Genomic DNA, 23,024 nt, shown 5'->3' with positions numbered 1-23,024 from the left:
AACACACCAAGGCTGTGGCAAATACTGAATCGTTCATCAGGCAAAGAGTAGAGCTATGCTGCGGGTTGATAAACCTCCAGATCTGTATACTATTACCACCTTCATTCACGATCCAGGAGGCAATTCTTATCAAGGCAACTTTATCACATTTTTGGAGTATGACACTAAAGTCAACTTAAATTTGAGTTTAAACTTGATGTCAACTTGAGTTATTTCAACATGGTTTTCTTTTTAAGCCGTACACCTTCATTTTTAGACAGAAAGTGGCTTCTATTTTTAGCCAAGAAGTACAGGACAGTAACTATCCTCTCACAAGAGGTGGGAGTTATGTTGGGCTACGAGTCAAAATCTAAAGAGGCATCTGATGGAGTTAACTTTTACTCAGTATTTCTTACCTGTTTAAACAGAGTTATGAAGGCCTAATAACTCCACATATAAAAGCCATGCACATAACTAAAAGTAGTCTTTGTAAAAGGTTTGGAGTATATTTGACTTTTTTCTTTATTCCCATTTTAAAAAAATACATTAAATCTGTTTGCCAGCGACAAATCTACACTTCCAGGGAGCACCTGGGTGGCTCAATCAGTTAAGCGTCTGACTCTGGATTTTGGTTCAGGTCATGATCTCACAGTTTGTGGGTTCGAGCCCGTGTCAGGCTCTGTACTGGCAGTGTGGAGCCTGCTTGGTATTTTCTCTCTCTCTCTCTCTCTCTCTCTCTCTCTCTCTCTCTCTCTGTCCTTCCCCTCCTCATGCTCTCTCACTCTCAAAATAAATAAACTTAAAAAAAAAAAAGACAAATCTACACTTCCAGGAGCTGAGACTACACTGAAGATATCTTCTTTAGTTCTATGCTTTCTGTCATTGAAAGCTACTAGGCAGGTTCTTTTTCTTAAAACCTTCAATTATACATTCTTGACACTTTCTACTTCCTCTCTGTCTTCGTCTAGAAAGAACTAGAACAACTGGATTGGATTTCTTGTTAATTAATCATCCAGGTATCTCTTAGAAAGTTCGCAAGATATTCTTCCTTCAACCACAATGGAGCTATAAAAAGAAGTGTTTTTAATTCCCAACTCACTTATTCTGTTACTGTCATGATCATCCTGATTCAGAGATTTTCATCATGATTCAGAGATTTTCTATAAACTGCATCAAATAACCCAGGATTTTACAAAAAAACAAAAACAGAAAGATGTGAGCATGTGCAGTCAGAGGGCAAGTGAGAAGCAGAGCAAAGTTTAGCGCAGTGTGGCCCTCATGGATTCTGACTCAGGGCCAAGTCCAGAGGCCACAGAAACAGAAGCACACATATTAACTATGAAGGAACACTGACAGGGTAGCCCACAGGCCTGAGTCAGCCTAGGATGGGGGCTTCAGGGAGCCATGGGACCATCAAATACATGAGTTTCCCCAAACAGAACCAAATTCCCAGGCCCGATGAGACCAGTAGTGGATTGTATTAAAAAATTACAACAATTGTGCTAAACCAACCTCATCGCTGGTAGCATTAATGAACATACCACTCTCAGGCATACCTAAGTAACTGTTTGTAGAGCCACAAAAACATTTATATGCTTTGATGTGGTCAACACACTAAAATATGGGGAAAGGAACGCATAGAAATTTGTTTACTGCCAAGGATAAATGCAGATATCTGCGTTTAGGTTGAAATACACTTACAAGCACAGGCTGGGGCTGCTTAGATTGACAGCTGTTTTGTGAGGAAACGCCCCCCCCCCCCCCCCCCCCCCCCCCCCCCCCCCCAGGAATTGGAGATGAGCTAACGTCACCTTCCAGGCCTTGGGCAGGAACAGGGTGAATGGTAGGAACACACACTGCAGCCGGCAGACCTGGACCTGAACCCTAGTTCTCCATTCTTCAGCCTGTGGCCTGTTACTCAAATTCCTTAAGCTCAGCCTCCTTACCTGTAGACTGAAAATACCATATTTCCTTGATTCCAACATGTACTTTCTGCCCCCTTTCCCCAACACACACGCATTTTAACTTTTCTGAAATTGGCATGACTACTGGACTTGACATCTACATTCAACGTGATGGCATTTTCTTTCCTCTTTTTCCCCTGAAAAGCTGGAATTTAATTGATGGTATATTTAGCCCTTAACAGTGTCTTCAAATCAAGGAAATACAACAGTAATGCTGGCCTTAGTGTGGGGAAGATTGAGTGACATATTTAAGGCACTTTGGCACACTGCCTTCAAATATAATAACTGTCCAAAAATGGCACATGTTAATATTGCTATTTGTGGAAGCCTGGGTGGCTCAGTGGGTTCAACATCTGACTTTGGCTCAGGTCATGATCTCGCAGTTCAAGCCCCACATTGGGCTGTCTGTGGTAAGTGCTGAGCCTGCTTCGGATCCGCTATGTCCCCGTCTCTCTGCCCCTTCCCCGCTCATATGGGTGCGTGCGCGCCCTCTCTCTCTCCTCTCTCTCTCTCTCTCTCAAAAATAAACACTTTAAAAGATATATTGCTGTTTTTAAGATCTAATGCATTCCTAGGATACGTTATCAGAAGAGCAGTATCCAGGAAAGCAGTCGATAATCCCAGCCTGCTAGTCAGCCTACAGTTGGGAGTACTACATTCAATTTGAGGACCACAGAACAAGGGTAAACCACAGACATTCAGAGAATAGGGACAAGTGTGGAGAAGAGTCTGAAAAACATGGTATGAGAAATAGTCGAAAGAATCTAAAGTTTTTAGGCTGAACAAAAATGAGAAGACTTTCAAACCTATCAAGCCCAGTGGATGTAAGTAGATGTTTCCTCTGTGGTTCCAGGGAATGGAGCTGGCACACGAGGATGGTTATTCTAGAGAGGACTTTGTCATGTCAGCATACAGGAGGACTTCATAACACTTTGGGCTCTCTAGGACGGAAGGGGCTTGGGAAACGGAAAGCTTCCTAAAATAGGAAGTGCACCATCAGCACCTGGATGGCACCACATCAGCACTCTCCAGAAAAGCCTCCTTCATGCTCTTAACGGCTACACCCTGTGTCCACGTCAACTCTAGAATCCTATACCTCGGTCTTCCTCCTCAAAACCTAGGCCAGACCTCTGGGGACCACTCAGAGCAGCAACGGCCTCCAAGGGCACGGGCTCCAGCTAGCTCCAGGGAAAAGCTAGCACAAAAGTGGCAAAAAGTTAAAGGAGAAGGTGCATTCACCGGGGTGCCTGGTATCGTAACAATCCACACAGGAGGTGAAGACTCAGTGTGGATAAAGAAGGCTGGCAAATCCAGACTCAGATGGCAAGAGGTAGGGCCCCAGGGGTCTAGCCCTCAGAGTAGCCCTCAGAGTAGGCACTCCACAACTCCTGAGACCAGATAACACCCGCACCTCACCTACCATATGTAGAATGTTCTAGTTAGGGCTTAATGAATCCACTTAAGACTCCAGTGACAGGCCCTTACTGCCCCAGTTACACATTTTTTTTCTTAAATTAACCTTCTATCCATGCTTTAAGGAAAACTCCATGAAAAACTACCATAATTTCACATTGAAACAGAATGTTCTGTATCTTCTTATCAGCATTTACTTGAATACTGGTATTAAGTTTACTGTGAACTTTGTGATTCAACCCCACTGTCAAAGTCATAATCATTTTATCTAAAGCTCTCTGAGCAAAGGTGTGGGTAGCAGCCTTACCCAACACACAAGCAAGTACCATGCTTACATCAGGCAGTCAGTGAATTTTACCAAGTGAAAATGAATGGCACAGGAGCCAAATGAGACCAACCTTCAGTCTGCTTCCCAAGATGATGCTACTTTGGGTCTGAGAGAAGCCACAGGCTATGGCTTTTTGGTTTTTTACCTCAGCCCTCAGGTAATCAAAGTGTACCTGCACACCCTTGATCCAAAGACATCTATAATCTGTAAAGTCAGATATAGTTAGGAATCTATAGGACGTGAGATCAAAAATTCTCTCTTCTACCGTCTGGAGCAATCATCACGTGTCAGGTGCCAGGAGTTTAGGAGCACAAAGGTCAACAGCTCTCTGACAGAGGCTCACGGTCTAGGGGAGGAGACAGACTTTTAAGAACTAATTCTCAGAGTGTGAAGGGTAGTGTGGTGGGAGCCTAGAGGAGGAAGTGCTCGATCTGGGGACTGGGGAAAGTAACTGCCGGGAAGGTACAGTGGAAAGGAATCTTGAAGAACCGCTTCGGAGTTCACTGTGCGTACTTACTGGGAAAGAAGGCACATTCCAGGAAAAAGGAATGGTTGCAGTGTGTTAGACTATGTAATCTAAAAGAACAATGGAAAAGGAACCCCGCATGTTTGAGCAAGAGAATGATAGTTATCTTCCGATATCAGGAGAACTGTCTGATTAGGTGTCTGCTTCTCCATGTAGAAGGTACTATGAAAATCGGAGCAGGGGGCACTATGATAGTACACACTGCACTTTAATATGTATAAGAACTTTGTAAAAAAAAAGAACGATTAACAAGGAAACTGGTTGCCTTGAGCAGACGAGTTTACACCATAATTATATCATTTTGGAGTCAGTTTGGGTTCTAATTTGAGTTTAGCTCATGGGAAATGCTTAATAAACAGTTGCCATACACATTATGAGACAATACACTCACCTTTACACTGAGTTCCAACACCACACCAAGTTGTCATCGATGGCAATGTCTCATGTATGGGGTAGGAAGGTGGACTAGAGAACATTCAAGGTGCCTCCCGGCCTGAAGCTCTCCTGGATTATCTCTGCCCATTTCTGATCTGGCATTATTCCCTGGCATTATTCGCCAGGAAAGATGCTACAGAAATGCCCATTGAAAACCTGCTACCTAAATGTTAGCTATCGTTACTATTATTTATTTACAGAGAGAGAGAAAGAGAGCACACATTTGTGTGCATGCAGGGGAGGGGCAGAGGGAGAAAGAATCCCAAGCAGGCTCCACGCTGTCAGGATAGAGCCCAACGCAGGGATCAATCTCACAATCCACAAGATCATGACCTGAGCCGAAATCAAGAGTTGGACACTCAACTGACTGAGCCTCCCGGGCGCCCCCATTACTATTCTTATTGTACTTTCTTCTGATATTATTTTTCTACTAACTTTATCAGCTCTGGTTTTCTTTCATCCCTGTGTATATCTGTATGTGTGTTTAATGATATGCAAATATTCTTGCAAGCCAACTCAAATCCTTAGGAGGGCATAGATGTAGTCATTAAAAAACAAAGGAAAATAGGGGCACCTGGGTGGCTCAGTCGGCTAAGCATCCAACTTCAGCTCAGGTCATGATCTCACAGTTTGTGAGTTCGAGCCCTGCATCAAGCTCTGTGCTGACAGCTCGCAGCCTGGAGCCTACTTCGGATTCTGTCTCTCTCTCTCTCTCTCTCTATCACTGTCACCACCCCTCATGCTCTATCAAAAATGGGTAAACATAAACAAGTTTTTTTTTAAAGCAAAGGAAAATAACTTTCTACAATTTATTATAAATGACACTAATAACAATAGCTAACATCACTTAACACCTATGAAGGATCAAACTACAGTAGGCCTTTTATATGCATTATTTTAGTTAATTCTCATAAGAACCCTACAAGGGAAGTATTTATGTTTTAACCCATATTTTATAGATTAAAAAAAATAAGTCTTAGTGAGTCAAGTGATTCACTCAAGGCCCCAACTATTACCTAGTATAACCTCACAATTTTGCAACACAGTCGACAACAATCTCATATTAACGGCTATATACTCCCACATAGTTTTTAAATCTGATTACGGAAGATTTTAATTTGAATCTGAATATAGGGAAAGAAAACACAAATAAGCCACTTAATCTAATAAACAGGTAACAACACTGAGTTCATTTTATCTCAATCTCATGCCTCAGGACACTATTAAGAAGAAAGGGCTGGGGCGCCTGGGTGGCTCGGTCGGTTAAGCATCCAACTTCGGCTCAGGTCATGATCTCACGGTCCGTGATTTCAAGCCCCGCGTCGGGCTCTGTGCTGACAGCTCAGAGCCTGGAGCCTGTTTCAGATTCTGTGTCTCCCTCTCTCTCTGCCCCTCCCCTGTTCATGCTCTGTCTCTCTGTCTCAAAAATAAATAAACGTTTAAAAAAAAAAAAGAAGAAGAAGAAGAAGAAGAAGAAGAAGAAAGGGCCCACACAGCGGCCAGGTCACATTCACCTAAGCAGTCTTTGAGCATCAAATTAAAATGTCCAGCTTTCTCACACAATGTATGATTCCGTTCACATGAAATATTCTGAGTGGGCAAATCTAGAGAGGCAGAAGGTAGAATATGGGTTACCTAGGGTTGGGGGAGGAAAAAATGGGAGCAAGGGAAGGAGTACGAGGCCTCTTCTTGGAGTGACGAAAATGTTCTAAAATTACATTACAGTGATGGTCACACAACTCTGTAAATACACTAAAAATCATTGGGCTGTACACTTTAAAGGGGTTAACTTTGTGATATATAAACTTCAAGAAAGCTATTAGAAACTACTTTTCCAGGGCTCAGTATCAAGTGATCTCTAGTCATTCCATGTGGTTGCTGTCTTCCAGAATAAACATGAAAACCAGATGTGTAGTAAATAAGCCTTACCCAGGAACAAAATGTTCAACAATGAGGAGAATGAAGACCATGCCTATGAAGTTGGTGAGTTTTCCTTGGAAGCAGTTAACGGGCCTTCAGCCTCTTTCTCAAATGTCACTAGGTAAGTGCTGAATGGTATTAGCTTTTGATTTTTACCAAACCAGAAATAATGGAAATATTCATTCATCATTACTAAAATGTTTTTAAGTAGACAGAATGGAGTATTAGAAATAGCAATACCTGGGGAGTCAAAAGACCTCAAAGGGCCCAAAGACTCCAACTCAACTGGAACCTTGTGGCCTCTGGGACTCAATCATTCTAGGCTTCAGTATAAAATGAGGAGGAAAGTGTTCTCGAGACACAATGGAAATCCATGAAAGTGTCATTCCTAGACTGATGTTTCAAGTATTTAAGTGAGCTTCCTCCCACATCCCTTATTAAATAAACTCTCTACCTTAAAATTGCATTGGCTATAATCACTGACTAAAACTTTAAACCTGATAGATAAAAATCAAAAGGCAATTTCCTAAAATAATGCATAAACGTAGTGAAATAATTGTTCTCCAAAGTAAAATTATCTCATCCTTTATAAAAATTGATCTTGCCTCATCTAACCTGTCACTCCTAATCTATTTTAATTTTTATTATAAAAACTATAATTTCTTATGAAAGAAAATCTTAGATTTACAAACTGAGGAAAACTAAAATCATTCTTAAAGCCGCCATCGTAATTAAATAGAATATGGGTGATGTTAACCTGCAATTAAATTTTGGTACATACTGTTCTCATTTTTTTCTCTTCATAAGTAGTTTTCTTTTTTTTCTTCAACTATAATCCTGTTTAAAAATATTAATATGCAGAAAAGTATATATAGAGAAGAAAATACAAACTACCAGAAAGTCTCAACTTCAAAATAATCCCTAAACCTTTATTAACTTAAGGTGACCATCATTCCTGCTATCGCCTTAAGCATAATACAGACAGAGATATGTAGATTTTAAATAGGGCCAAGTACGTGGTGCACAAATGGTTTAATTTTAAGTGTTTTAAATTAAATATCTGTCATCACTACTTGCTATTACACTTTTTTCATACCATTGCAAAATTGTAATAGTTGCATAATGGTCCATCATACAATTTTCTTCTACTGTATGTTTTGAGTACTTCCAACTTTTTATGATAATAAGTAATGTTTCAGTTAGTATTTTTGTACTTAAAATGTTTTATACTCCTACCTGGAAAATTCCAATCTATTACCCTGTTCCTTTTGTGATTTCTCTATTGGTTTTAGAATGAGAAAGTGCTTCCCCATCCAAAGATCCAAATCTTTATTGTTTGATTTCTTTTCTTTCCTTCTTTTCTCTTTAAACATAATTCCTTAATCTATGGGCTATGTTTTCAAATACTGTTAAAGATTCCAAACTTGTGGCACTGGATGGCGCAGTTGGTTAAGCGCCCAATTTCGGCTTAGGTCATGATCTCACGGTTTGTGAGTTCAAGCTCGCGTCGGGCTCTGTGCTGACAGCTCATGCCTGGAGTCTGCTCTGCATTCTGTGTCTCCCTCTCTTTCTGCCTCCCCCTCTCACACTCTGTCTCTCTCTGTCTCTCTCTCTCTCAAAAATAAATAAACACAAAAAAAAAGATTTTTAAAAAAAGGACTCCAAACTTGTCACACGTCTAAGTTTTAGCAAAAGCTAAAGTAAGCTATTTGCCCAACATTTTCAAATACACACTTACGTTTTTAAAGGAAACACTTGTCTCATATTCTTGGCTTTCCACTAGGCCTCAGAAAGCCTCCAGGACTGACAAAATAACCAGAGCTTTGATTATCAGCAGGAAATCATACTGGGCAGGAATGAGGAGGACACTCATACAGGCCAAATTAAGGTAAACAATCAGAAGATCCAAGTTCCTAGCCTTAGCAGTTTTATTATTTTAGCCTTTAAAAGTCTCAGAAGTTCCAAGATGAGCTTAAGTATGTAGTCAAAAGACAATTTTCAATGCTGTGGGCTGACTCTCTATGGTCATGACTCTCCGTGGTCGCCATTGGTCTCCTTTACCGACCATGGGCAAACTCTGTGTGTTGCCATTGGTCACCAGCAGAACAATGCTGGTGAGAAAACAGTACAAGCCCACCTCCCACCCAGTAGAGTAAGAACACAAAGGACATGCCTTACTGGTTGACAGTGAGTCAACAGAAGCATCTCTGAGTGTGAAGAGTGACACAGGTATCAGTGCTCACCTGTTTGTTTCTCATTAATAACAAATATTGGATTATAGCTCCCCAGAACATGAACTTCTCGTACTAAATTTTCTTCCCACCAGAGCACTTCTCTGAGGCACAGCACTGTTAATGCTGCTATCCGCTATGACTTGGGATAAATGACAGAATCTTCCTGGGACAGTTTCCTCAACTATAAAATGAGGATAAGGGCAACTGGCCTCTTGGGGTTGTTGTGAGAAACAGAGAAGAGGCTCAGGACAGGGACTGCCCTTAGGGAATGGTTTTGGTATTAGTTGTTGTTATTACTGTATTATTATTACCACCACTACCTCTACCGTTCCTGCTAGGACTATTATTTCCACTCTACCTCCGGAAATGCCAGACTGTAGGAGTGCCTGAGTGGCTCAGTCAGTAAAGCGTCCGACTTTGGCTCAGGTCATGATCTCACGGTCCATGAGTTCGAGCCCCGCGTCCAGCTCTGTGCTGACAGCTCGGAGCCTGGAGCCTGGAGCCTGCTTTAGACTCTGTCTCTCTCTCTGTCTCTCTCTCTCTCTCTCTCTGTCCCTCCCCTGCTCATACTGTCTTTTTCTCTGTCTCAAAAATAAACATTTAAAAGTATATTAAAAAGAAAAAAAAGAAAAGAAGTGCCAGACTGTAAAACTTAAATGGGGTTTTTCCAAAAGAAAGAGGGAACTGGATGGAGAGGATTGTGGTCAGTCAGATCAGCCTCAGGAGTAAAATCCGCCCAGGAAGTCAGTTTTCCTGTCACTATTAAATACTGAATGTCTGGGGTGGGTGGCACCACAGTCCTCCCCACTTTCTGATACACAAGCACAGGACTTCTGTGCATCGCCACCGTCAGTGAGCAGGGCTGAGCCAGAACCTGGGGGTTAGGCACAAGAAAGACCATGAATCCAAGGCCAGAAACCACAGAATAACACCTCCCCAAAGGGGCACCGAAAAGATCCCAACTAGGGGTGGGAATGAGAGCCACCTGGGCCATGAATAGATTTATCAAGGTTCAGCAGTCAGAAAACCAACCGACTCTTGATATCACAGTTACTTCTATGTATTCATTTCTTTCCTCTGAGTGCCTATCTTCTACCGCCAGTCAGTTTTCCCAGTGTGTGGGCCAGTTCATACTGAAATGGTTTGCCTGAGGATTTGTCTCCAACCTCGAAGCTCTGAATCGTTTTAAAAGAAAATAAGGATCACACGCTTATGCATTATCAGCTAGGTTCACAAGCCATCTGAGATTTATGAGACATCTAGAGTACTTTGAATTCCAACAAGAAAGCAGTTTGATATAAATTAATCAGCTCAAAGCTTCACTTAAAATTAGATGGTATGGAATGAGAAAAATACCCGTCTCTACTTGATTCTAGGCAAAAGGCAGAGTTGTAACAAAACCAAACTAGTCCAGCAAGATGAGAACAAGAATTACAATGCAAGTTTCAAACCTAGAATCAGGAATAAGATTTGCTTACTTTATCCTCAAATTACAGATTTCGAACACCCTACTGTATGTATGGTCTTTTTTTTCTCCCCATGTTTGAAGGAAACGTAATGAATATTCTTTGGGAAAACCCTAAAATCTGGCCTTCAGGGAGTTTCTCCTATACTTTGCTACATTTGTTTATTTGTGTTTCTAGTCAGTGGTATTTTGTTTGGGTATCTTCTCTAGAGGAAAGACTGTGAAGCACTTGGGAACACAGAAATTGAGATCGACCAGACACAAATGAGTTTCCTGTGAGCTTTTGAAGACTTTTATCTATGCCGACTAAACACAAGTAAGTAATCAGTGAGCAAAATGTTCTTAACATTGTTCTTGAAAAATCACTGGGCAGCAATAATCATGCTGACAAAAGTCCTTCTTTAAATTTTAAATTAAGAGCATTTAATTATTAATAACAGTATAATAAAGAGTACGTATATGCAGTAAGAGTGTATATTAAGCAAGTTACAGCAATCTTTGCCTTTTTGTCTTGTTTTGTTTTGAAAGCTAAAATGACCCAGTGGATTTGCTGTTAAGAAAAGACCTGCAGAGGCAGGGGCAATCATTAGCTGTACAATTGTATCTTGAAGGTATAAAGTACAATCAAATTTGTGATCCTGAAATGGCATGCAGTCATAACTTTATAACTTCAGCCTCAGCAGATATGGAAACTGTGATCCTCAAGGAAGTAGCGTCCTTAAAATTTAGCATGTCACCGCAAAGATTTTTTCAAAGTTCTTTTTTCTGTCTCTCTTCTCCCTCAATTTTATTTTTTTGAACAGAGGAGAACAGGGAAGAACAGATCCCTTCCAATACACTGTATTTCCCAGCGGCGGGGGGGAAGAGCAGAAGAAAAGGGCAATAACAGAGGCATATTAGCATTATCTTAAAACACTCGCACATTACTTCCAACCAAAGCACACTTAAAGTAACATAAACACAAGAATATTTTATAGAGTGTTACAAACTGTAAAACATCATCCAATTTACTCGTGCAGAACAATTTCTTGCTGGATTGCTTTGGTGACAAATTAATTAAGGTAAAACTGCTCTCTAGGTCTTTAAGTTAATGAAATTAAAGAAGATACCCTCTTGGTACTTACGTACTGAATTTCGTGTTATTACTATTAGCAATACAAGGCACGCTCCATTTTTGCCATCAGATTTACTCCAGAAGGAGTCTCAGACTGTGAGGAATTGCTCGAGAATGAAAACTGTGACAACTATGCACCTGTACACGGTTCCCACATCAATAGTTATGTGGGTATTTTAGGAGGCATTCTAGAAAAACGTCAGACTCTTCAAAGAGAAAATGAAAACGGCATTCTGGTTCATTGTAACTCTAAGTAGGCCCAAGGGAAAACTGGGCACCAGGCAATTTTGCACAACGGTGTGAGGCACGACATCCCTAGCTGGAGGGTAGCACAAGGCCACCGCATGTTCAAAAACAGTACAATCAGCCATGTATAAAAATCACACTTATGCCTAGAAGACTTAACAGGAGGGCAGAAAGAAAGGAATTCGGAAAAAGGAACTAAAAATGCTTACAAACAAGTCCAAATCTCCGGACTACAAATCCACCACATAAATGCCATTTCATTCTAGCTCCCATGTGTATGTAATATTGCCAAACAACGCATATGTGATAAGGAGAATCATAACCTCCAAACCTCCACGAACTCACATCATTTTCTACAAGAACACAGCGATGGCACAAATGCTATGCTGTCATGTCATCGCCCGCAGTCAGCAGAGAGAAAGTCTGACACATGCAGCAGAAAAGTTCAAAATGTTATTTACTAACCTGGTGCCCCTGTGAAAGCAGTCCCTCCATACTGCTTTAAAGAAAGAATCTTTACTATGAAACTAATCTCCAAAGCAGCTGATCCAGCCCGGAGGGGAGGACTCGGACTACCCAGGGAATCCACAAACACAAGGAAAGCAGTTTGTTCGGAACTTGGCAACTTAAGTCATAGCCAAGCCCACAAAGCACTTTAGCCTATAAGCTTTAGTAATGAACTTGAAACCACTCCCCATATGTTAAATAGACACTGGGCAGCTGTGAGAAATAAAAACCACGTACACCATAAGCAAAGACTTCAGGCTTCAATTTTGAACTTGCTGCCTAAGAAAACCATAACACACAAACTTAAACAAAGAGAACCCTTACTCCCTTCTCTCTCAGACGCTGTAGTAAAGTGACTCATTCATTTTAAACAGGAGGAATGCAATCCGCTCCCCATTAGGGTCATGAGATGAAGTTCAATGGTGGTGACAGTGTAACATACAGCACTGCAATTTCACTTTGCATAAGAGGGACACATGAAGGGACCATTGCTGAGCATCAAAGTTACATACCGTTTTCAAATTTTGAGGGGTAGCGTTAAATAAGCCTAATATCTCATTAATCACTAAAGTCTAAAAATCAACTTATGTTCGAGAGGAGTATGTGTTAAAAAAACCTTCTAATTTTTTAATATAGTTAACATACAATGTCACATGAGTTTGAGGTGACCAGCACAGTGAGTGATTCAGTATTTCTGTATATTATGCTACGCTCGCCTCAAATGTAGCTACCCTCTGAGGATCATTCTAACTTATGACTCCCTCTTGGTGTCTGTAAATCTGAAAATCACTCATAATTCAGTTTTACCATCTATATTTAGGTTATGTTTACAAGATAAAAGATTTTTTGGTCGTATTATAGTTCTTTACAGTTTAAAATGGAACTGAATAGGACTCGCTATGGTTTCAAACGAAGAAATGTGAACTCATTTCTTATTCTAGAAAAGTACAATTGATAATTTCCTAAAGGCATTTCTATCTCCAAACAGTCCATAAAGTTCCAGTATATTGCTGAAGAAATAATGAAAATCCACCCTCTGCTTTTTAACACGACGTGTTCACAGTACCATATACATAGTTTACCCCTAGTTTTCAACTCCAAGAACAGTGTCAGTTGTAATGGCTTACTTCACGTCTTCACCTTGATTTAAAAAAAAAAAAAAAAAAAAAGATCTATTTCACGGTCAAGATTCTCTAATTCTATTGTTTCTTCTAAGACATAACATCGGACCAAATATTCCAAGGAACACTGGATTCATTTCCTGCCAAACAGATTTATATAGGTATTGCTGGTAAAATCAAGTTTCTCAAAACCGGTGCAACAGAAGACGTTAGCACATAAGCACAAGATCAGGCATGAAAAACCTGGAGACCCCCAGAGACCTCACACGTGCCCCACCTGCTTCCCCCACCCACTCCCAGGTGAGCTCAATGGTTTCTCCTGGGGTCACTTTAGAATGAGGGGATCAAGACAATCACCTCCATGAGAAAACTGGCCTCTAGATATGCGGCCCTTGCCTTAAGAAGGAGCCAGAACCCCACCTGGTGGCAAAACCAAGAAAAGGCTGGAACAATTAAGTTTCGGGGGAAATACAAGTTTGATGCTGGAAGAAAACACAATAAAAGCAGAAGATGATCTGTTATAAGGGTGCATTAATGTCACATACAATATAAGTGTGTGGTGAGGTTCAAGGAAAGTTTGTCCCCCCTACAAGAGCAGAATATTTCTTGAAGATATGAAAATACTCATGCAAAAAAGAAAAAAAGTGATTACACTCAAAACCATCTCTTCGATAGTTCTGGTTTGCAAATATATACAATGATTTACATTCCCAGAAAAATCCTCTGATAAATAATGCTGATCCCTCCTTTACCCAAAAATCTGCAAGTAAAATGCCAGTCAACATAATCTCTGAAATGGAATAAATATGGATAAACCCCCAACTTAACCAGCTAAGTACTGGTGGGACAGTGTCCATCACTGTATTAAAAGGCTGTATCCCTAAGATTTTTCCTGTCAAAAGTATTTCCTTTTGTCTCACACAAATTATTTCTGCCAAAAATCCATGTACAATATCAACCTCAATGGAGATGAAGAATAAATACTTGGTTTCAAATTGCACTAGAGTAAAAACCCAGAAAAAACAGTATAGTAGGATGTGACTTTTTTTAATTTTTTATTTTATTTTAGAGAGAGAGAAAGTGCATGAGCAAGGGAGAGGAGGAGAAGAAGAGGAAGAGAGAGAACCTCAATGCCACGACCCCTGGGATCATGACCTGAGCCAAAATCAAGGGTAGGACACTTAACCAACTGAGCCACCCAGGCACCCCAAGCAGGATGTGACTTCTTAATAAGCCCAAGCCACATCACTGAAACTAAAGCTAATAGCTAATATTTAAGTTCTTGCTATAAGGTAGGCATGGTTCTAAACTGCTCTACAAGTATTAACTCATTTAAATCTCACCACTATTTTTTTTTCCCCCACCACTATCTTATAATACCAGCCTTACAGATGAGAAAACCAAGGCACCTAAAGGGTAAGTACCTTGCCCTTGGTGGAGCTGGGATTAGAACCCAAGCAGTCTGGCTCTGAAGTAAATGTTCCTAACCACGTACTTTAATCATTCTGTCCTTCTAGGTGCGTACCACTTGGGAAACCCTGCCAGACTCTGGTCAGACACAAGGGAGGGGGAGTTGGGAGAGGAGAAATGCTCTGTAGACAGTCCTCATGATGGTGTAGACCGGGCAAGGCTTTGCAGGGAAGCAGCCACAGAGCTGAAAACAGAAGGCCACATGGCAGGTAAGGGATCCCGAGGCAGAGAGCACCCATTCAGCCTTCCAAAGAAAAGGGGGAAATGGTGAACAGGCCATTGAAGGGACCACAGGGAGCAGAAGAAAATGCTGCAAGAGAGGCCCGAGCCCTCTGATGTCATATCACAGAGGCTAAGAGACATTAAGAGAGTTTAAACCAGAGGACACCTGGGTGGTTCAGTCCATTAAGCTTTGACTTCATCTCAGGTAATGATCTCGCTGGTCTTGAGTTCAAGCCCTACAACAGGCTCTCTGCTGCCCCACGTTGGGCTCTCTGCTGTCAGTGTGGAGCCCACCTTGGAACCTCTGTCTCCCTCTCTCTGCCCCTCCTCTGGACCCATGTGTTTGGACGTGCACTCTCTCTCTCAAAATAAACAAATATATAAACATTAAAAAAAATTCTTAGGAAAAAAAGAGAGAGAAAGAGAGAGAGTTTCAATGGTAAAATGACCAGATGTGTGCACTGGAAAAATAAAGTAAGGATCGAGGCCTTTTGGAGTGGGTGGGTGGGGTAGAAATTAAGACATTCCAAGTAGAAGGAAGGGCAGACCAGTGCTTTCAAATGTAAAAGTTTATACTTTCCCAAGCTTCCCCAAGGACGCGGGGCAGTAACACAGGCAGCAGTGGCGCTTGCTAGTTCCCTTGCTCAAGCTGGGTTTGGGGCCTGAGCCAGGTGCAGGTTGTTGAGGCCATCTGCAGAGCTGGGAACATGGGAGGAGGAGCAGAGGGGCACGGAAGGGCCCAGGAGTTGGGACTCTGGAGGCCGAGTGGGAGGTCCCTCGGGCCATCCAGGGTGGATGTGCAGGAGATACAGGTCTGGAGCTCCAGTCCCCTGCCTGGATAGAGGTGCACATCTAGTAGGCACTGCAGAGAAAGGATGGCTGCAGCTGGAGGGCAGCAACAGGGGGTCTGCCCCCAAGAGTACCAGCCACAAGAGTAAAGGGTAAAGGATTTGGGGTTTTTTTTAATTTTTTTTTAACGTTTTTATTTATTTTTGAGACAGGGAGAGACAGAGCATGAACAGGGGAGGGTCAGAGAGAGGGAGACACAGAATCCAAAACAGGCTCCAGGCTCTGAGCTGCCAGCACAGAGTCCGACGCGGGGCTCGAACTCACGGACCGCGAGATGACCTGAGCCGAAGTCGGACACTTAACCAACTGAGCCACCCAGGCGCCCCAAGGGTAAAGTCTAAGGCAAGGTGTTTCGGAGGATCTCGAACAGAATTCAAAATGTGAGTGGGAGAAAATTTTCATTTTAATTTTTACGAACCTCCAACTGAAATTGAGGGTTTCCTTCTTTTACAAATGCAGGCAACAATCCATGCTAAAATTAGCCATACTGGTAACTTATCACAAGTAGAAATCAAAAGATATCTACATATCACATTACAGTTATTACAAGTACCTCAAAGTAACATTTCCACCCATCTCTACTTCCAAATGACAGTAGTTCCCAGACCTGCCACTAGTTCTTGGTGTGGAATGCATTAATAAAGGATGTATGTAACAATACCACATATCTTTTGCTCTACAGATAACTGTATATCCTATCATTGGCTTCCTTTGTAATCCCGTGCATTTGAATTTTAAGCATTTAAGTTTAGACGTTTGAGTTACGCATTAAACATTATTCTGAAAAGGGATACATTAACTTCACTAGAATGCCAAAGGTGTCCCGTGGGGCGCGCGCGCGCACACACACACACACACACACACACACACACACACACAGAAGTAAAGAACCTCTATCCGATTTAAGGAGGAAAAGAAAAAAACCACAGGAAGATATTTCAAAAAGGAATTCAGAAAAGGGGGGACATGGTATGAGATGACCCAGGATTCAACCCAGGACCTCTGACTTGTGTTCTTTCCTCCACCAACTGCACACCCTAAAAATAGTCATCCCTTCATTTGTGTCAGCAAAGTGCTTTCACATTTATCAGCTCAGTAGCTCGTCACAAAGACCCAGAGTAGGAAAAGTCTACCCCAACTGCCTGAAACTTCAGAGAGGCCGCAGCCCAGGAAGACACCACTCCCGGGCAGGGTGGGCGTGGGGGTGTGGGGAGGACTTGGCATCCGCCACCTGCTCTATGGGGCTGCAGCCCTGAGCACAGAAAGTACATGAGAGTCCATCCCTTGTATCAAATCAGCTAGAACCCAATCCAGAGAGGAAGGAATAGCGAGTACAGAGCTTACTGAGTGCATCCTGCTGCTCTCCAGGCTTCCATCTGCAGGCAAGGGTAACAACTGATTTGCATTCTTTGCTCAAAGCTCTTTCGTTTAGTTCTGATTGGTGATCCAGGGTGAGTTACAAAATTTACAGTATTTCAACTGTTCAGTTTTCCTTTGGCTATAACCAGAACAGAAGCCTGTACTTAAGCAATTAGTCTGAAATTAGATAGACAAGCCAAAACAATACCCTCTCTGTTCCCTCCTCGCTGTGCCCACTAACTGGCGTTCATTATTTAATCTGTGACGCGTGTTGCCAGGGCTGCATTAACAACAACATCACTTTTTGTCTTCACATCCACTCCCTACTCTGCAACATCTGTCGTGGCTCATGTCTATATTTTATTTATTTTCCTTCTTTTACTTTTATAGGGTCATTTTCTTAACAGCCACAAATTGCTTTATAATATATTCTAACCCCCCAAAAGGTACCAACATTTTGTAACTTGGTAATAAGAAGAAACTTAAGGTGTAGGTACAAACACCCTTTTACGTTACTGCAATTTACACAAAATTGTATCATTAATATTTTATGATATATTTAATCTCATGGTTGACTAAATAATCTATCTTTATTTTTTAATAACCTGATCAATTCACAGAATACTTGGCCCCTTCTCATACAATGCATGCATTTCCTTTTTAGAATGTGGCTTTGGGGCACCTGGATGGCTCAGTTGGTTGGGCGTCCGACTGTGGCTCAGGTCATGATCTCACAGTCTGTGAGTTCAAGCCCCTGCGTCAGGCTCTGTGCTGTCAGTTCAGAGCCTGGAGCCTGCTTTGGATTCTGTGTCTCCCTCTCTCTCTGCCCCTCCCCCACTCACGCTCTGTCTCTATCAAAAAATGAATAAACGTTAAAAAAATTTTTTTTAGAATATGGCTTTATATGACCAATATAGTATGGTCTTCTGAAAAACAAGTTATTTCTTAACATGCATGTTAAAAAAAAAATATTATGGGGAGCCTGGGTGGCTCAGTCAGTTAAGTGTCTGACTTCAGCTCAGGTCATGATCTCGCGGTCCGGGAGTTCGAGCCCCGTGTCGGGTTCTGTGCTGACAGCTCAGAGCCTGGAGCCTCCTTCGGGTTCTGTGTCTCTTCTCTTTGCCCCTCTCCTGCTTGCTCTCTCTCTCTCTCTCTCTCTCTCAAAAATAAATAACATTAAAAAAACATAAATTATTATGTTTATTAATGGGCCTTTAATTTCTAAGTTCCCTATTCTTTCTTTCTTCAATAAGGAGCCAGAGTAAAAATGATCACTTGCCTTCTACTCCCATCACCTAAGAACTAGAATGGGAATTCTTGTGAGTAAAAAAGAAAGTTCAAAATTGGTTTCCAGACCCTGGAAAGGAAGAATGGAGCCCTCCTGCTGCTGCTGCCTGTCCATGGCACATGGAGTCAGCACAGCCATCCACTGTGAGTGCCCTGGAGGGTAACTCCCTGGCCACCTCCCCTGCAGGGGAAGGAAGGACTGAATCTGGAAGCAACAAGCCCCTGATAGGTTACCTTCTTTCCTAACCACCCAGAAGCACTTCCTGCCTAGCTTGCCCAATCTACAGAAGGATTCCTGTGTGGTGGCACTTCCTGTAGCCTCAAGCCACTTACTTTTGTTCCTACCCTATTTTCTTCATATTGCTCTCAAACAGCTTCTTCATTAGACATCTTCCACCAGTCCCAATGGCTTATTCAATTTTTCCAACCCCCTAAGTTCTTCCTCCCCTTTGGGTTTGTGCCATTGCCCCCACCTGTAATGCCCTTCCCTTGACAACCAGTAAAAGATTAAAATCCTCCCCAGCTTTTCCTGGGGCAGCCCAAACCCACATCCTCCCCAAAGCCTTCTCAGATCCTCCTGGCTTAGGAAAAAAACATTTTTATTTACTACACCTAGAACAATCAGCAGCAAATGCATTAGGAAACTAGTCATACCTGATGACTTTTCTATTATTGTCTGGTTTGGTTATTTAAATATCCTATGGCGTTTAGCGTTTCATGCAGTTATATCTATTTTCTCCAACTAAGTGATCAATAACTGGATCATAGGTTATACCTCTAAAATCAACCATTGTAAAAAGCATATGCCAGGGAAATTAATACTACCTTATATGGCATTCATATTTCTGTGTTGTTTTATGAGACTTAAATCATTCATATTATTAAATAGTAATTATAATAACAGCCAACACTATCTTACTACACCCAATATTTTATTTGACATTCACATCTGCCCTATGAGGTAGGTACCATTACTTTCCCATTTCTCAGAAGAGAACGGGACCAGCAAGGTTAACTTGCCCACAATCATCCATCTAACAAATATTTATGGAGCACCTATTATATGACAGGCATGGCTAAGAGCATTAACAATTCCAAGCAGAAATTCCTTATCCTCAGGGAGCTTGTATTCTACTAGGAGAGAAAGACTATCAACAATTAAATATCAAACCAGATAACGCCCTTAGGTAGGGTAGTCAGAAAAAACCTCTCTGGTGAAATGATACTTAAGCAGAGATCTGAATGGAGTAAGGTAGTAAGCCTCGTAATTATCTGGGGGAAAGATTCCAGGCAGAAGAAACAGAAACAGCAGAGGCCCTGAACAAAATAAGCTTGGAGTGTTCAAGAACAACAGAAAGGCCAGTGTAGTCAGAGTGCTGTGAAAGAAAGAGCAACAGAAGAGAATGAAGTCAGAGAGCAAACAGGGAGGTCTGATCACATAAGTCTCTGTAAACCATTGCACAATTTTTCCCCCTAAATACAATGGGAAGCCCTGAAATGTTCAGGGGACTGAAGCCATCAGGGGAATGAAATGCTGTGACATTTTAAGATTTTTTTTAATGTTTTATTTATTTTTGAGACAGAGAGAGAGAGAGGATGAACGGGGGAGGGTCAGAGAGAGGGAGACACAGAATCTGAAACAGGCTCCAGGCTCTGAGCTGTCAGCACAGAGCCTGACGCAGGGCTCAAACTCACGGACCGCGAGATCATGACCTGAGCCAAAGTTGGCCGCTTAACCGACTAAACCACCCAGGCGCCCCAACACTGTGACATTTTAAAACTCCAGTTGTGTGGCTAACAAACAGACTGGGACAAAGACTACTTAGGAGAATCCTACTGTAAGCCAGGTGAGAGATGTTGGTGGCTTGGACTAGAAGGACAGCTACATAGAGAGATCTAAGGTATATTGTGAAGATAGAACCAAGAGCATTTTCTGGTGCAGGTTGCCGGTCTTCTGTGTGGGGTGTAAAAGAAAAATAGGTGTCCAGGAAAACTATAAGATTGGCATCTGAGCAACAGGGAGAAAAGCCCATTTATTGAGCTGGCAGCACAGTGGGTAATAGAGAGTAAGGAGGAACAATACATTTCAGAGGCAAATTAAGAGCTCCATGTTGCATAGATTAAGTTTGTTTGATATACCTTTTAGATGCCCAAATGAGGATAAGAAACTGTATATGTAACTCTGGGGTTTGCATCTATAAGTCTGCGATTCTGAACTGAGATATAAAATTGGGAGTCAGTTGGCTTTAAATAACATATTTATACCATTTAACTGAGAATGGATAAAGCACAAAAGTCTAAGGACTGAGGCTCAGGCCCTTTAACATCTAAATGTTTGGAAGAAGAGAAGGATACAGCAAAGGAGGCCAAAAAGGGGCAGATAGTTAGATGGGAAGAAAACCAGGAAAGCTTGAGGAATAGAAGCCAGGTGAACAAAATGCTTCAAGGATAGGATGATCAATTATGTCAAAGGCAGCTGAGAAATGAAGAAAGAGGATGCCTGAACTTGCCATTGGATACAGCAGCATGGAGGTCACTGGTGACTAGACAAGAGTGGTTTCAGGGGAACGGGGCCCCAAAACCCAAATGGAGTGAGTTCAAATGAGAATGTGGCTACAAGACTTTGCTGAGAGGAATTAAAGATCTAAATGAGTGGATATACCATGTTCATGGATTTTAAAATTAAATATTATTGTCAGTTCTTCACAAACTTATCTAATAGATTCAACAATCCCAATCACAAACATCTCACTGGACTTTTCTGTAGAAATTGACAAGCGAATTCTAAAATATGTATAGAAAAGCAAATGACCTAGACTAGGCAAAGCAATCATAAAAAATAAGACCAAAATTGGAGGGCCTAAATTACCTGACTTTAAGACTTTGACAAGTGAGTCTACAATAATCAAGACAGTGTGATACTCACATGGGATTAGCAAATAGACTGATGAGACAGAACAGAGAGCTCAGTAACAGACCCACACTTACAAGGGCATTTGAACTTTCACCAATCAACAGAGAAATCCAATAGAAAAAGAAAGAATTTATAACAAATGATGCTAAAACAACTAAATACCTGCATGACAAAAATAGATAAATCTCAGCTCCAACCTCACACCACACACAAAAAATTAATTTCAGATGGATTACTGCCCTAAATGTTAAAGCTAAAACTATAAAGCTTTTAGATATGACACAGAAAGCAATAAACACAAAAGGAAAAAAAAATTAGACTTCATCAAAGTTAAAAATTCCTATTCATCAAAAAGACACCAGTAAGAAAATGAATAGGTAAATCACAGGCTGGAAGAAAATATATGCAAATCATATATCTGAAAAAGGACTACAATTCAATAAAAAGAGAGCTAAATATTTGAGGGGACATTTCACAGAGGAAGATAAACTAATGATTAGTAAGCACATGAAAGAGTGCTTAATGTTAATATTCATCAAAGAAATTTAAATAAAAATTACAATGAAATATCACTACATTATATATATGCCCCAGAATGGACAAAATCAAATGCTAGCAAGAATGTAGAACAATCAGAATTCTCATATACTGTTTATCTGAGTGTAAAACAATACAACCATTTTAGAAAAAGTTCTGGCAGTTTCTTATAGAACTAAACATATATATATATATATATATATATATATATATATATATATATATACATACCGATAACTCAATAATTTCATGCCTAAGTGTTTAGTCAAGAGAAAAGAAAACACATATCCACAAAGGACTTTTGTGTTTGTTCATGGCAAGTTTATTCATAATAACCTGAACTGGAAACAGCTCAGATGTCCATCAATAAGATAATGAGAAACAGGGGCGCCTGGGTGGCTCAGTCAGTTGAGCATCTGATTTCAGCTCAGGTCATCATCTCATGGTCCATGGGTTCAAGCTCCATGTCAGGCTCTGCGCTGACAGCTCAGAGCCTGGAGCCTGCTTCAGATTCTGTGTCTCCCTCTCTCTCTGCCTCTCCCTCAATCACACTCTGTCTTTCTCTTTCTCTCTCAAAAATAAATAAACAAAAAAAATTTAAAAAGAGTTGGTATGATTTTTCATCTCAACAAACTGGCTATGAGAGAAAAATCTATTCTCCTATGTCTTAACACATCCCTTCTGGTCTTATATTTCCCAATCCTAAAGAGAATGACTTACTACTTAAATACCACATTAGAAGGATCTGAAGAACCTAAACTTGAAGTCATTCCTTCAAAAGAATTTTTTGAAAAAACATTTAAGCATTAAGTCACCTCACTCTCAAGGAAAAAAAAAATGCTGTCACTGTTTCAGGCATTCAGAATTTTAATGATTTTTTAATATTTATTTATTTTTGAGAGAGAGAGAGAGAGAGAGAGAGAGAGAGAACATGAGCCGGGTAGGGGCAGAGAGAGAGGGAGACAGAGGATCTGAAGCAGGCTCTGTGCTAAGAGCGGAGCCCAATGTAGGATTCCACCTCACAAATCACAAGATCATGACCAGAGCTGAAGTAGAATGCTTAACCAACTGAGCCACCCAGGCACCCCTAGGCATTCAGAATTTTGGATGGACTACTAATTGGGTATTTTAGAA

General features: G+C 41.1%; 1 protein-coding gene across 4 annotated transcripts in view; it reads right to left on the bottom strand.

The window, feature by feature from the left end:
• The window catches only part of PLD1 (phospholipase D1), a 204,390-nt gene that overhangs the window by 154,011 nt on the left and 27,355 nt on the right, over positions 1-23,024 (bottom strand). Inside the window, exon 1 of one of the 4 annotated variants that reach the window (XM_019463171.2) lies at positions 17,138-17,245. The exons of 2 other annotated variants lie outside the window; for them this stretch is intronic. In XM_019463171.2, coding sequence (XP_019318716.2) covers positions 17,138-17,199 — 62 coding nt within the window. In that variant the 5' untranslated portion in view covers positions 17,200-17,245. Of the gene's footprint in view, positions 1-12,089; positions 12,236-17,137; positions 17,246-23,024 lie in introns of those variants that run through there. One more of the 4 variants, XM_019463173.2, reaches the window with a different exon arrangement.

Source organism: Panthera pardus, unplaced genomic scaffold (genome assembly GCF_024362965.1).
Source record: "Panthera pardus isolate Hobbes unplaced genomic scaffold, ASM2436296v1 HiC_scaffold_16, whole genome shotgun sequence".
In the NCBI taxonomy this organism is placed as follows: Eukaryota; Metazoa; Chordata; class Mammalia; order Carnivora; family Felidae; genus Panthera; species Panthera pardus.
This window is presented reverse-complemented; position numbering and strand designations above follow the sequence as displayed.